The sequence below is a fragment of the Syngnathus acus genome, chromosome 24 (assembly GCF_901709675.1).
Source record: "Syngnathus acus chromosome 24, fSynAcu1.2, whole genome shotgun sequence".
Classification (NCBI taxonomy): Eukaryota; Metazoa; Chordata; class Actinopteri; order Syngnathiformes; family Syngnathidae; genus Syngnathus; species Syngnathus acus.
This window is the reverse complement of record NC_051108.1, coordinates 7,297,091-7,308,395: the sequence shown is the minus strand read 5'-3', so window position 1 is coordinate 7,308,395 and position 11,305 is coordinate 7,297,091. Positions and strand designations below refer to the sequence as shown.

The 11,305-nt window shown below is 41.9% G+C and overlaps 2 protein-coding genes and 1 long non-coding RNA gene across 11 annotated transcripts; 2 read left to right on the top strand and 1 right to left on the bottom strand.

The window, feature by feature from the left end:
* The first annotated feature begins 361 nt into the window (after window positions 1-361).
* tpd52l1 (tpd52 like 1) lies at window positions 362-5,708 on the top strand. 7 transcript variants are annotated; one of them, XR_005096581.1, is made up of 10 exons: window positions 362-519; window positions 2,785-2,900; window positions 2,972-3,120; window positions 3,592-3,693; window positions 3,883-3,915; window positions 4,325-4,339; window positions 4,564-4,602; window positions 4,701-4,761; window positions 4,856-5,186; window positions 5,290-5,704. XR_005096581.1 is itself a non-coding variant. In XM_037244159.1 (9 exons), exons 1-9 carry the CDS (start codon window positions 501-503, stop codon window positions 4,976-4,978), a joined length of 657 nt encoding a protein of 218 aa, XP_037100054.1. In that variant the 5' UTR covers window positions 362-500; the 3' UTR covers window positions 4,979-5,708. The 7 variants fall into 7 exon arrangements, 6 of the variants coding, with proteins under 6 accessions (XP_037100054.1, XP_037100056.1, XP_037100055.1 ...); XM_037244159.1 differs by having other exon boundaries at window positions 4,856-5,708; XM_037244161.1 differs by lacking the exon at window positions 3,883-3,915 and having other exon boundaries at window positions 4,856-5,708.
* Window positions 5,542-10,389, bottom strand: hddc2 (HD domain containing 2). Of its 3 annotated transcripts, none has more exons than XM_037244167.1 (7): window positions 10,245-10,342; window positions 9,728-9,861; window positions 9,561-9,663; window positions 9,437-9,505; window positions 9,177-9,315; window positions 5,766-5,893; window positions 5,542-5,723 (listed from the first exon to the last, which is right to left on the bottom strand). In XM_037244167.1, the coding sequence occupies exons 1-6, from the start codon at window positions 10,305-10,307 to the stop codon at window positions 5,799-5,801; spliced, it is 603 nt and encodes a 200-aa protein (XP_037100062.1). In that variant the 5' UTR covers window positions 10,308-10,342; the 3' UTR covers window positions 5,542-5,723; window positions 5,766-5,798. The 3 variants fall into 3 exon arrangements, with proteins under 3 accessions (XP_037100062.1, XP_037100061.1, XP_037100063.1); XM_037244166.1 differs by having other exon boundaries at window positions 5,542-5,731; window positions 5,771-5,893; XM_037244168.1 differs by having other exon boundaries at window positions 5,542-5,893; window positions 9,728-9,849; window positions 10,245-10,389.
* Window positions 10,390-10,545: 156 nt separating this feature from the next.
* LOC119117713 lies at window positions 10,546-11,305 on the top strand. Its single transcript, XR_005096582.1, has 3 exons — window positions 10,546-10,740; window positions 10,814-10,927; window positions 11,172-11,305. It is a non-coding gene; the product is annotated as an uncharacterized LOC119117713 (long non-coding RNA).

The following is an 11,305-nucleotide window of genomic DNA, read 5'->3' as shown; positions in this document are numbered from 1 at the left end:
TTTGTAATACTGCATATTTATTTTCCAAAGTTGCGGCAATACAGTTTTGGTGACTCAACAAGCCCATTGGAAGAGGTTGTTTATGTAATGACATTTGTAGTCAGCAGAGAGCATCAGAGCACCAAAACACGACAGGAATCGTTTTTATACTTTTCAACACCTAAATAAAGATTTGGCGCTCCGAGTGCAACATGCATTAAACTACTAAACTTTGGATTTTTATTTTTATTTTCCAAGAGTACACAAATAGTAGGATTAATAATGGATTATATACTAAATAGAAAACAAACAAAACGTACGCGGAAGTAACTGGATGTACCAACGAGCGGCGCGTGCGCTCATTGGCCCGTGCCGATGCTATGTCCCGCCTCTTGGGCTGTCCTATCTCGTGACAAGCAGCCAAAGCAGAGAAGACAGCAGCCACAAACTGACCCGGACGCCGGTGCCAACCTCCTACCGACACCGTGACGTGTCTGCGTGGGACTGAGTGGAAGTTCGACATGGAGACCAGGCAACAAGGTAATTCAATGTTGGCTCTTATACGTGGCTTATTTGAACGGAGAGCGGTTTTCTGTTTTAATGTACTTGCTGTCCTCAGATAGAGCGTCCACGAGTTTGCCACAAAAGATAAACGTCGGGTATCCACAACTTCATTTCTTCATAGAAGCTACCAAATGTTAAAATTTAATAGATTTGGCCTCATTCAGATCACAAATAGCGTTCAGTTAAAGCCATCACAGGTGAACTTGATTTGACGTCATCACTTGCGACCACTTCATGGCACTTTTGCTGTTTTCGACTTTACACACAGAGGCCAAGCTTGTGTACATAGATTCCCCCCCCCCCCTCTCCAGCAAGAAAATGTCACTTGTTTTGTGGAAACCCCCATTTTCTACGGATGTAACTGTAATTGATGTGTGGCTATAGTTCCCACGTCATGAATTGCTGCAGGACAGCCAGAACAAAGTAAAGGCAATAAATCTAAAAATATACATTTTGAGCGTGTAAGCATAGTGTTTATTTTGTAGGAAAATACAATTTGCTTACTGCAAATAATGCATTTTTGTTTATTCCTGCACCTTAAAATACCGGACAGTACCCCTGTGTGTCCACTAGCCAAGCGTTGCTATCCATCCAACAAAATAAAAGCTTTGTGTTCATCTTAAAAAAAAAAAAAAAGGCCCATATTCCACCCCGATTACATTTGCAAGTAATAACAACAGTGATATCGGTTGTGGCATTTTTGCTTGGTGAGGTCACAAAAACTGGATCGACAGGTTACTTATGTACCCTCTGCCACTGAGCGGGTGAGCATTTCCTTGTTCCACCCACTATATGGCATAGATAACTGAACCGGACCCTTTTTTTTTTTTTTAAAAGTCATAAGTCTGTGTTGCTGTGCTTCTCATTTGATTAGTTCAGGTCTGTCAGATGCCGTTTGTTGATAGAGTTAGTTAATTGCATTCAAGTGACTCTGTTTTGGTGGTAAGCAGTCTGTCAATAAGCTAGTGAGGCACAGCTTCCAAACTTTCCGCACGCTGAAATGAATTGACTATTTTTTTTTTTTTTTTAGTTCAAATATGCACTCCGGTTACTGTATGACCATCCCCAGGCCTCTGATTTAGTTTCACCACATGACCCAAATGGGAATCTTGTGACCAGAGAGGTATTCAAAGCAACACAAAAAAAATGCAGAGGGAGGCCCGAGACAAATGAGTGCACTGTATGCAGTTCTAAGTGCTACAGTCAAGTCTCTCCCTGTCAAATTAAAGGCGACATGCAGTGAGGCCTTGACTTGTAAGTGCCCCAAATTGAATGATTTTGGACTACAAGAGCCACCATTGTTTGATCCGTTTAAAAAGAAAATGTTTTGCATTGACACCATGGTGTTTTTTTGTTTACTTTGGTCATGGCTCACCTATTTTATAGGGTTGGTCACATGAGCTTCGTAATGCGAGCCCGAGGGCACTTTGATGTTAATTCCAAACGACAATAGAGATCAGTAGAATGTAAAAATGGTTAAGAAAAACAACAACAACCTTGTGGCTTCATAATTAAGAGCTTTCATTTCCTGGAAATTGTCACACATTTGTGCTTGTGCAAAGCCCAAAAGGCTTCCTTCCCGCAACTCAAATGCGGAAGTAGACATTTTGACACGGGACTTGTTGAAAACCGTTGACACGGCAGTTCTAGCCAAGGAAACGGCTCAGAGGAGTGCTGATGTTGTGTCGCATGTTTCCTTCAGTCATTGTTGAGGAAAACTGAGGATGTCCTTGAATATAAGCATGACTGTTCATTTGTAATGGTCATTAGCTCCACAACTGCCTGCATTTTTAATGTATTGCGGTGTTTTTTTTTTTATTGGTATTCAATGATTCGCGATGTCCGCGTGTGCATGCGACTATTCAGAAGTGTCACTAATGTTGATCTTCTACTTTGTGCTACATCAAGATGGACCGTATCTCACAGGTACATTTAAAAAAAATAAAATAAAATCTCTTGTGCATGTGTACGCCTGTGTGTGAGCGACATAATCCACGTCTGTTAAGATGGCTTACGGCCGGCTGCAGCCACACATTATCTAACAGTTTGCCGTGGGAGGGATTCAGAAAATATCCAAACACATGGGAACACAACACTTGAATGTACCAGAAAAAAAGTACAGTAATGCAAATTGCTCTCATCTCTTACTGGGTCAACACATAAATGGGCAAATTTTCAGGCCTTTGGTGGCACATTAACATGCTGTGTGCGCGTGCGTGTGTGTGTCTGTGTGTGTTTCAGAATTTCTTGACTCTGAACCCCTGAAGGAAGCAGATGAACACACATCGGACCTCAACCTTAGCAACTCTATCGTGACTGAGGAGGAGCGAGAGGAGATCCAATTGGAATTAGCCAAAGTACCACCGCACAGTGTCGATGGCGGCATCGTTTGGGTGATAACATCAGCTTTTTGTTGCCCCCTGCGCAGCTGGAAGATGAGATCAGCACGCTGAAGCAGGTGCTGGCGTCCAAAGAGAAGCGGCACGCCGAGCTGAAGCACAAACTGGGCATCACTCCTCTCAGCGAGCTACGCAGCAACTTGAGTCAAGGATGGACGGACATGCAGAGCTCCACCGCGTAAGAGCAAATGGATACACTCGCGCACGCACGCGCGCACACACACACACACACACACAGCGTGACGCTCAAAACATTGTGTGTGTGTGGCACTTTGGAAAATACAATTACTGTGGTGCACTCATGCTCATCAATAATGAAGCACAGTAATGTAGGATAACATAGAGCTAAGTGTCTCACATCAATTAAAGGATTGCATGAATCATTTTGAGTGTTGACTTAACATTTGTAAGATATGTGTTGTAAAGTAAGCAAGGTGGGAACGAGTGCACGAAAGAAGGAATAAAATGTTTTCACACATTTTGAAGCCAGTACGTAATCTAAAAGTCACAGACAAGAGGATGGTGACCTCTAATGGACAAAAGTAATATGTGCACCTCAAGGTTTAATAATCATTTTTAGCCGGATAATCAATATAATGCTCATGGATTGCTCATGTTCATGCAAGGCATTTTCTTTTGTGCTTCTCAGATACAAAAGAACATCAGAGACACTGAGCTCGGCGGGTCAGAAGACCACGGCGGCTTTCAGCACGCTGGGCAGCGCCATCAACAGGAAGTTTGGAGACATAAGGTGCACTGCAACACTTGCACATGTGCTCAGCTTATATAATTTAAGATCATTCATTTAATTTACCTTTCACTTGTGAGCGTTCGTGTGTTGAGCTAATGGCTAAGAATCACGTGAGTGCATTAGCATGTACACTTGAAGTTGAACTGAATCTCATCTAACTGAAAAGGAACAAATGTATTATTCATACAGCATGGCTGGGCTACAGTTACTATTTCCTAGGAGGTATGTGTGTGTGTGCGTGTGCGCGCGATTATAATGCATGTCTATTTTCTGTACTCTGTGCGATGTTTTTGCCTGACACGTGTTTCCGATTTAAGAACATTTCATATTTAATCACCACGAACTAACCACAAACACAAGCCGTAATTTATGATTGACAAAATAATTGAATGATTACTTTTAAAACTTTCTCACCGCCGTGTGTGTTCGTGCGAGTTGTGCAATTGTTCAATTCCAGCATGATTTTAGCTTTTTGCTGTGCTCATCTTGCATTTAGCTTTGTTGTGATCCGTCTTTGTGTAGTTTTAAGCCTCATTTCTCTTGTTACGATTTTGCCTGTTTAACAACTGACAAAGCATATTTAATGGTCTAGTTTCAAACATTCATATTTTGCCTCCTGCATGCGCTCAAGGTCCGGCTCCATAGGGTAAGGACTTGAAGTTGCTATCATGTATTATTATTTTATTTACATTATCTTTTATGTTTTATGCAATACTATGCTTGATTTCGCAATGTGCCCTCTTAGTCTGAACTCCTTCCTCTTTAGTTTTTTTTAATGCCTTTTTTTTTTTTAAATGCCTCTCGTCTGCCTCCATGTCTGTGTGCTAGCCGCTAACTCTGATCATCATTAACTCCTCTCTCTGCGAACAGCTACTCCATCTCACACTCCATGAGCATGCCTGCCATGAGGTAACTGTATGAATGTGCAGTGTGTGTGAATAGAAATGAAGAATGACCATACTAAATGGGAATTACATTTGTTTTTTGTTTTCTATTTTTTTCCCCAGAAACTCACCCAGCTTCAGGTCTTTCGAGGAGAAAGTTGAGAGTACGGTGTCGAGCATCAAAGTGTGTACAAATAAATGAATATACATTCCACGTGCTTTAAATGTATTGAATCTCGAGTCTGTGGCTTTTTCCCTTTCTACTTTACATTTGCTAGACTAAAGTTGGAGGTCCCGGGGCAGGAGGAAGCTTCGAGGATGTCCTCTCCTCCACGGCGAAGGCCAGCTCACAAGACACGCCCACAAACAACTTGACGGACACACCTGAGAGGTCGCAGTAGTAGACTGTGTTTGCGTCATTTTGTAGGATCATGTTACAGTATATTGAAATACACTTTGTGATTGGTTTGGCAAATCAATACATCATACAGTACTCAATAGTTCTCGCCACTAATTCACTTTACTGTGGTCGCTTTCCTCACTTTATTTTGAACAGAAACAATAAATGTATTGCGCAACATTTATCGGCTGATATTTTCAAACATAGATGTATATTTTGCTAACTACGTAATGTGTAAATGTAACGAGCACAGCAGTTTCTCAATGCGAGATACTGTTTGTGCATTTTGTGAGCCTGTAATCTCGTTTAAAGTTTTTTTTTTTTTGCGGGATTCCCATAACTGCCACGATAAAGAAAATCTAATTGAGCACTCCGGGCTAATTAAATAATGCTAAAGGGGAAAGATAGATGTACACAATGTTTTTGGTCAAAGTAATAACGCTAATTTCAAATTGTTACAGAATATATTTTATTAAATTTTTGTAACGGAATAAAAAAAAAAACCATTTCTCTTGACTTGATAAATGTTACACATTGGGGTAGATTTTTAAGGGGAACAACAACTTACCTGTGATCAAACTTACAATCCAGTTTTCAGCCTGCTTGAAGTTATCTCTGTCTTTAATATTGTTTGTCGTGGTTGAAACGTTAACACAATGAACAGATCTTATGTTGAGCTACACAAGTACATCTCAGATCCCGTTTTATAATAAAACATTTTTTAAAAACGACACTTGATGCATTGACTGTTGTGTTCATTTGACATTGCTGACTGAACTTATGGAAAAATGTTGTGGTCGTGACACGTTTGAAGTGCATTGCTAGTTCCCAGAGTTGTTTTTTTCAGTCATGTGACTTCTCCTTTCATCATTCAAGGCCTTCACCAGCTGGAGAACATCGGGATGTTGGAAACAACCTGCAAAGGCACAAAAAAATAAAAAATAAATCCATCCAAGTAAAATATTTTCTTCAATAAACCCTCTAATTCAGTGGTCCCCAACCTGTTTTGCGCCACGGACCGGTTAAGTGTCAAATATTTTCGCGGACCCGCCTTTATATAAATAAAAAATACATTTATATAAATAATACATAATAAATATACAGTGGGCGGCTCGGTGGCGCACTGGGTAGCACGTCCGCCTCACAGTTAGGAGGGTGCGGGTTCGATTCCACCTCCGGCCCTCCCTGTGTGGAGTTTGCATGTTCTCCCCGGGCCCGCGTGGGTTTTCTCCGGGCACTCCGGTTTCCTCCCACATCCCAAAAACATGCTTGGTAGGCCGATTGAAGACTCCAAATTGTCCCTAGGTGTGAGTGCGAGTGCAAATGGTTGTTTGTCTCTGTGTGCCCTGCGATCGGCTGGCAACCGGTTCAGGGTGTCCCCCGCCTACTGCCCGTTGACGGCTGGGATAGGCTCCAGCACTCCCGCGACCCCCGTGGGGACTGAGCGGTTCTGAAAATGGATGGATGGAAATATACAGTGCCTTGCGAAAGTATTCGGCCCCCTTGAACCTTTCAACATTTCGCCACATTTCAGGCTTCAAACAAAGATATAAAATTTTAATTTTTTGTCAAGAGTCAACAAGTGGGACACAATCGTGAAGTGGAACGAAATTTATTGGATAATTTAAACTTTTTTAACAAATAAAAAACTGAAAAGTGGGGCGTGCAATATTATTCGGCCCCTTTACTTTCAGTGCAGCAAACTCACTCCAGAAGTTCAGTGAGGATCTTTGAATGATCCAATGTTGTCCTAAATGACTGATGATGATAAATAGAATGCACCTGTGTGTAATCAAGTCTCCGTATAAATGCACCTGCTCTTTGATAGTCTCAGGGTTCTGTTTAAAGCTCAGAGAGAACCATGAAGACAAAGGAACACACCAGGCAGGTCCGAGATACTGTTGTGGAGAAGTTTAAAGCCGGATTTGGATACAAAAATATTTCCCAAGCTTTAAACATCTCAAGGAGCACTGTGCAAGCAATTATATTGAAATGGAAGGAGTATCAGACCACTGCAAATCTACCAAGACCCGGCCGTCCCTCCAAACTTTCATCTCAAACAAGGAGAAGACTGATCAGAGATGCAGCCAAGAGGCCCATGATCACTCTGGATCAGGGGTCACCAACTCCGGTCCTCAAGGGCGCCAATCCAGCCTGTTTTAGGTGCAGCCCTACAACAACACACCTGATTCAAATGATCAGCTCATCAGCAAGCTCTATTAAGGCTGATAGCGATCCTGATTATTTGAATCAGGTGTGTTGTTGTAGGGCTACACCTAAAACAGGCTGGATTGGCGCCCTTGAGGACCAGAGTTGGTGACCCCTGCTCTGGATGAACTGCAGATAACTACAGCTGAGGTGGGAGAGTCTGTCCATAGGACAACAATCAGTCGTGCACTGCACAAATCTGGCCTTTATGAAAGAGTGGCAAGAAGAAAGCCATTTCTCAAAGATATCCATAAAAAGTCTCGTTTAAAGTTTGCCACAAGCCACCTGGGAGACACACCAAACATGTGGAAGAAGGTGCTCTGGTCAGATGAAACCAAAATCGAACTTTTTGGCCACAATGCAAAACGATATGTTTGGCATAAAAGCAACACAGCTCATCACCCTGAACACACCATCCCCACTGTCAAACATGGTGGTGGCAGCATCATGGTTTGGGCCTGCTTTTCTTCAGCAGGGACAGGGAAGATGGGTAAAATTGATGGGAAGATGGATGGAGCCAAATACAGGAGTAACAGGACCATTCTGGAAGAAAACCTGTTGGAGTCTGCAAAAGACCTGAGACTGGGACGGAGATTTATCTTCCAACAGGACAATGATCCAAAACATAAAGCCAAATCTACAATAGAATGGTTCACAAATAGACGTATCCAGGTGTTAGAATGGCCAAGTCAAAGTCCAGACCTGAATCCAATCGAGAATCTGTGGAAAGAGCTGAAGACTGCTGTTCACAAACGCTCTCCATCCAACCTCACTGAGCTCGAGCTGTTTTGCAAGGAAGAATGGGCAAGAATTCCAGTCTCTCGATGTGCAAAACTGAGAGAGACATACCCCAAGCGACTTGCAGCTGTAATTGCAGCAAAAGGTGGCGCTACAAAGTATTAGCGCAAGGGGGCCGAATAATATTGCACGCCCCACTTTTCAGTTTTTTATTTGTTAAAAAAGTTTAAATTATCCAATAAATTTTGTTCCACTTCACGATTGTGTCCCACTTGTTGATTCTTGACAAAAAATTAAACTTTTATATCTTTATGTTTGAAGCCTGAAATGTCGCGAAATGTTGAAAGGTTCAAGGGGGCCGAATACTTTCGCAAGGCACTGTATAAATACAATGAAATAAAATGATAGGACTGGCATAAAAACAAGTATAAACCACATAAAAATAAAACTAACCATTACGTTGAATTAGTGGGAGCACTGAGCTTGTTTCTCAGAAACGAGCGGTGTTACAGGTTAACTTGCTCCCATGTTATCTTGCTCCCCGTCTCCAGTTGCGCTCGTTAGGGTAAAGCGTTGTGCGCAATCTTGTGTTTCGTGACTGCAGATTCGTCACAAGTGATATGGAACTAGCCTGACTGCAAAACTGTTCAAATTCTCAAAAACGTTGAACGAAACGTCTAGTTTACATTTCCAACTGGCTGCAAGAAATTGCAAACACTAAAAAAATAATAAAACAGTCATAAGCGGGATTTGAACCCGTGACGCAAAGTAATAAAGAATGGCTCACCGGCCATCGGCTTAACCGCTATGCTATCGTACAGTCACTGTGACCAAAGCTAATTATCTTAAATATAGCCAAAACCAAATTACCCGGCGAGGGTACGAGTTGATCTGATGCCTAGTGTACACCCGCCCATGTTAACTTGCTCCTCGGAACCAACTTGACTCGGTCGCGTTCCCAGGCTTCACGTCAACCTCGCAGTAGGGCATTATGCATTTATGACATGATCAACTTTCTAGACACATAAGGAATGGGTCCAAGCACTAAAGCAATGGTGTCACCAATGTTGACCTGAATTAATTGATGTCGATAAAAAAAATTATTTTTTTTTCTGTGCGGCTTGGCAGCCCGATACCAAGTGACCCACGGACCGGTACCGATCCGCAGCCCGGTGGTTGGGGACCACCGCTCTAATTGACACCAGGTATGTCATCTATTGTGAAAATGAATCCCAAGCAGATGTTGTGCTCACCTCGAGTGGAGTCAAAAAACTCCTGCAGTTTCCCCGGCGTCCCCTCTAACTCTTCATACTCGTGAGCCTGCAGGATCATCTCCAGACGGTCAAACTCTTTTACCAGCCTCGCCTCTGCGCTGCTCTGATGCTCATATTCCTAATTAAACAAAAAAATTCCGTTGTTGGAAATGTCAGATCCAATATTGTATAACAATCTTAAAGGATAATTAAATCTGACAAGGGCTGAGGATAAAGCCAGTAAAGCATTCTAACTTTACCTCCCATAGTGCATAAATCTCATCTCTGAGGCTATCTGGCACCAGACTTGAAAGCTGCCTCATGGCTGCCTGAAGGAAAATACATTATAAATAAACATCATTTAGAGCTGCGCCGCCCGCTCACCTCCTCCTGCCGGTGTTTGTCTGCTTTGCTGACGTTGTCTACCGGCGCGATATCTCCCACGATGCACTCGGCCATGTCATGAACCAAAGCCAACTTGATACACCTGAGGGGAAAAAAAGAGAATAGCGATTACTCGCTCAAAGGAGACCAACTGCAAATTAACTCACTTGTCCTTATCCACTTTAGGATCTGTGATGACCAGAGACATCATGGCCATGCGATACATGTGGTCTGACACACTTTCTGGGTTCTTCACCTTTCTGTACACCCAACCTGTACGTGGGACCCTCTCCAGGAAAGACTAGAGTTATCGGTTGTGCATATTAAAACAGCATATATCTGTGCCACGAAGTCGAAGTTTGTTGTAACAGGTTTAGCTTTGAGGGGCAATGCTCTGGGCCTGTCAAGATGTATTTGAAATCTGATTGCTTAAAGCAACAATTCATTTAACAAGTTTGAAGAACCTTAGCCAACGTTGTTGCAGGAATTATTAGTAGGATATTAAATAATTTATTTAACTAAACATTTGTATTCCAGTCTATCGTTTTATTTTGATTAATGACAATTTCTGTGAGGTTGTAGCAGAAATTCAAAGTAAAATGAATAGGATTAAACCCCTGAGGTAATACAAACTCATTTGAAGAATTGTACAGAGACAAATATAAATAATTATTAGTGTCTTACTTTAAGATGGCCAATTAGTTTTAGAAATTGGAGCATTTTCATGTTGTCGTCGGGGGCCGCCATGTCTTTTTACTTCTTCTACGCTCAATATGCAGAACACAGAACGCACAGCGCCGTCCATCTATGAAAGGTACTCGTGGGATTACATTTTAAAAATACATAATAATGGCCTATATTCAAAACATAGTATGTGTATAAGGAATACAACTTTAACCCATTTCACATTTCGGTTGTTTAACGTACATCTTTAAAGAAAAAGAATATGCTCGACTTGATCGGCGGAAATGACGGTTGGAGAAAACAGGAACCGTAGAAGAAGAAGGCTAACCCGGAAAATTTACGATAGCGGGCATTTTGAAACCATAAACTCGCCTTTCTCGTATTTTGAACCTTTCAAATGTCTTGCATTATGTTGAAAAAACCACCGAAATTCAAGCCCAGCGTCAAATCAAAGATGGAGTTTAACAATACTGTCAGACCGTCGTCTGAAGCAATGGTAAGGCGCCATTTGTGACCGCTTTACGTGGGCTACCTTTAGCTTGTTAAGCTAACTACGTATGTGTTCGTAGATGGAGCTCCTCACTCTACTTTTCCTCAACAATTTGGCCCAAGAGGGAAAAGCCAAAGCGTTTGAGCAGAAGTCCGGAACAATTCGGGCCCACCACGTCAAAGCAGTCGTGAAGGTAATTCCGCAAGCACCAATGCAATTTTGTTTCTGCGCTGTTAAAAATACTCTCACTCTCTACTTGAGTAAACGTACAGAGGTGTGTAAAGACTCGTAAAAGTACTGTTTAAGAAGAGTGTGGACTATGACATTTTGTAAACAATGAACGTTTACTCATGTCAATTTATCAGTTGTTGGTAGTAATATTACATCCCAGCCTGGATATTAAATCATTCACTATTGTTTGTTTTTTATTTCTCTAGAGCGTTCTGAAAAATGCAAGAGGATGAAGACCATTTATGATCTGATGGTCATTGTTTCGGTCCCCGTGAAGCACTTGATTTTTGTGGTGTTTTGATTTGCTCAATTAAAGGTAGCTGTTTTGTTGTTTTCTCAA

Excerpts from the sequence above, each read along its gene's own strand:
- tpd52l1 (XM_037244159.1), top strand. Across the intron at positions 3,121-3,591 it reads GACATGCAGAGCTCCACCGC|ATACAAAAGAACATCAGAGA; the intron begins GTAAGAGCAAAT and ends TGTGCTTCTCAG. Across the intron at positions 4,762-4,855 it reads GTACGGTGTCGAGCATCAAA|ACTAAAGTTGGAGGTCCCGG; the intron begins GTGTGTACAAAT and ends TACATTTGCTAG.
- hddc2 (XM_037244167.1), bottom strand. The coding sequence starts at position 10,307 with ATGGCGGCCCCCGACGACAACATGAAAATGCTCCAATTTCTAAAACTA. Across the intron at positions 9,862-10,244 it reads AACTAATTGGCCATCTTAAA|TCTTTCCTGGAGAGGGTCCC; the intron begins GTAAGACACTAA and ends CGATAACTCTAG. Across the intron at positions 9,506-9,560 it reads ACAAACACCGGCAGGAGGAG|GCAGCCATGAGGCAGCTTTC; the intron begins GTGAGCGGGCGG and ends ATTTTCCTTCAG.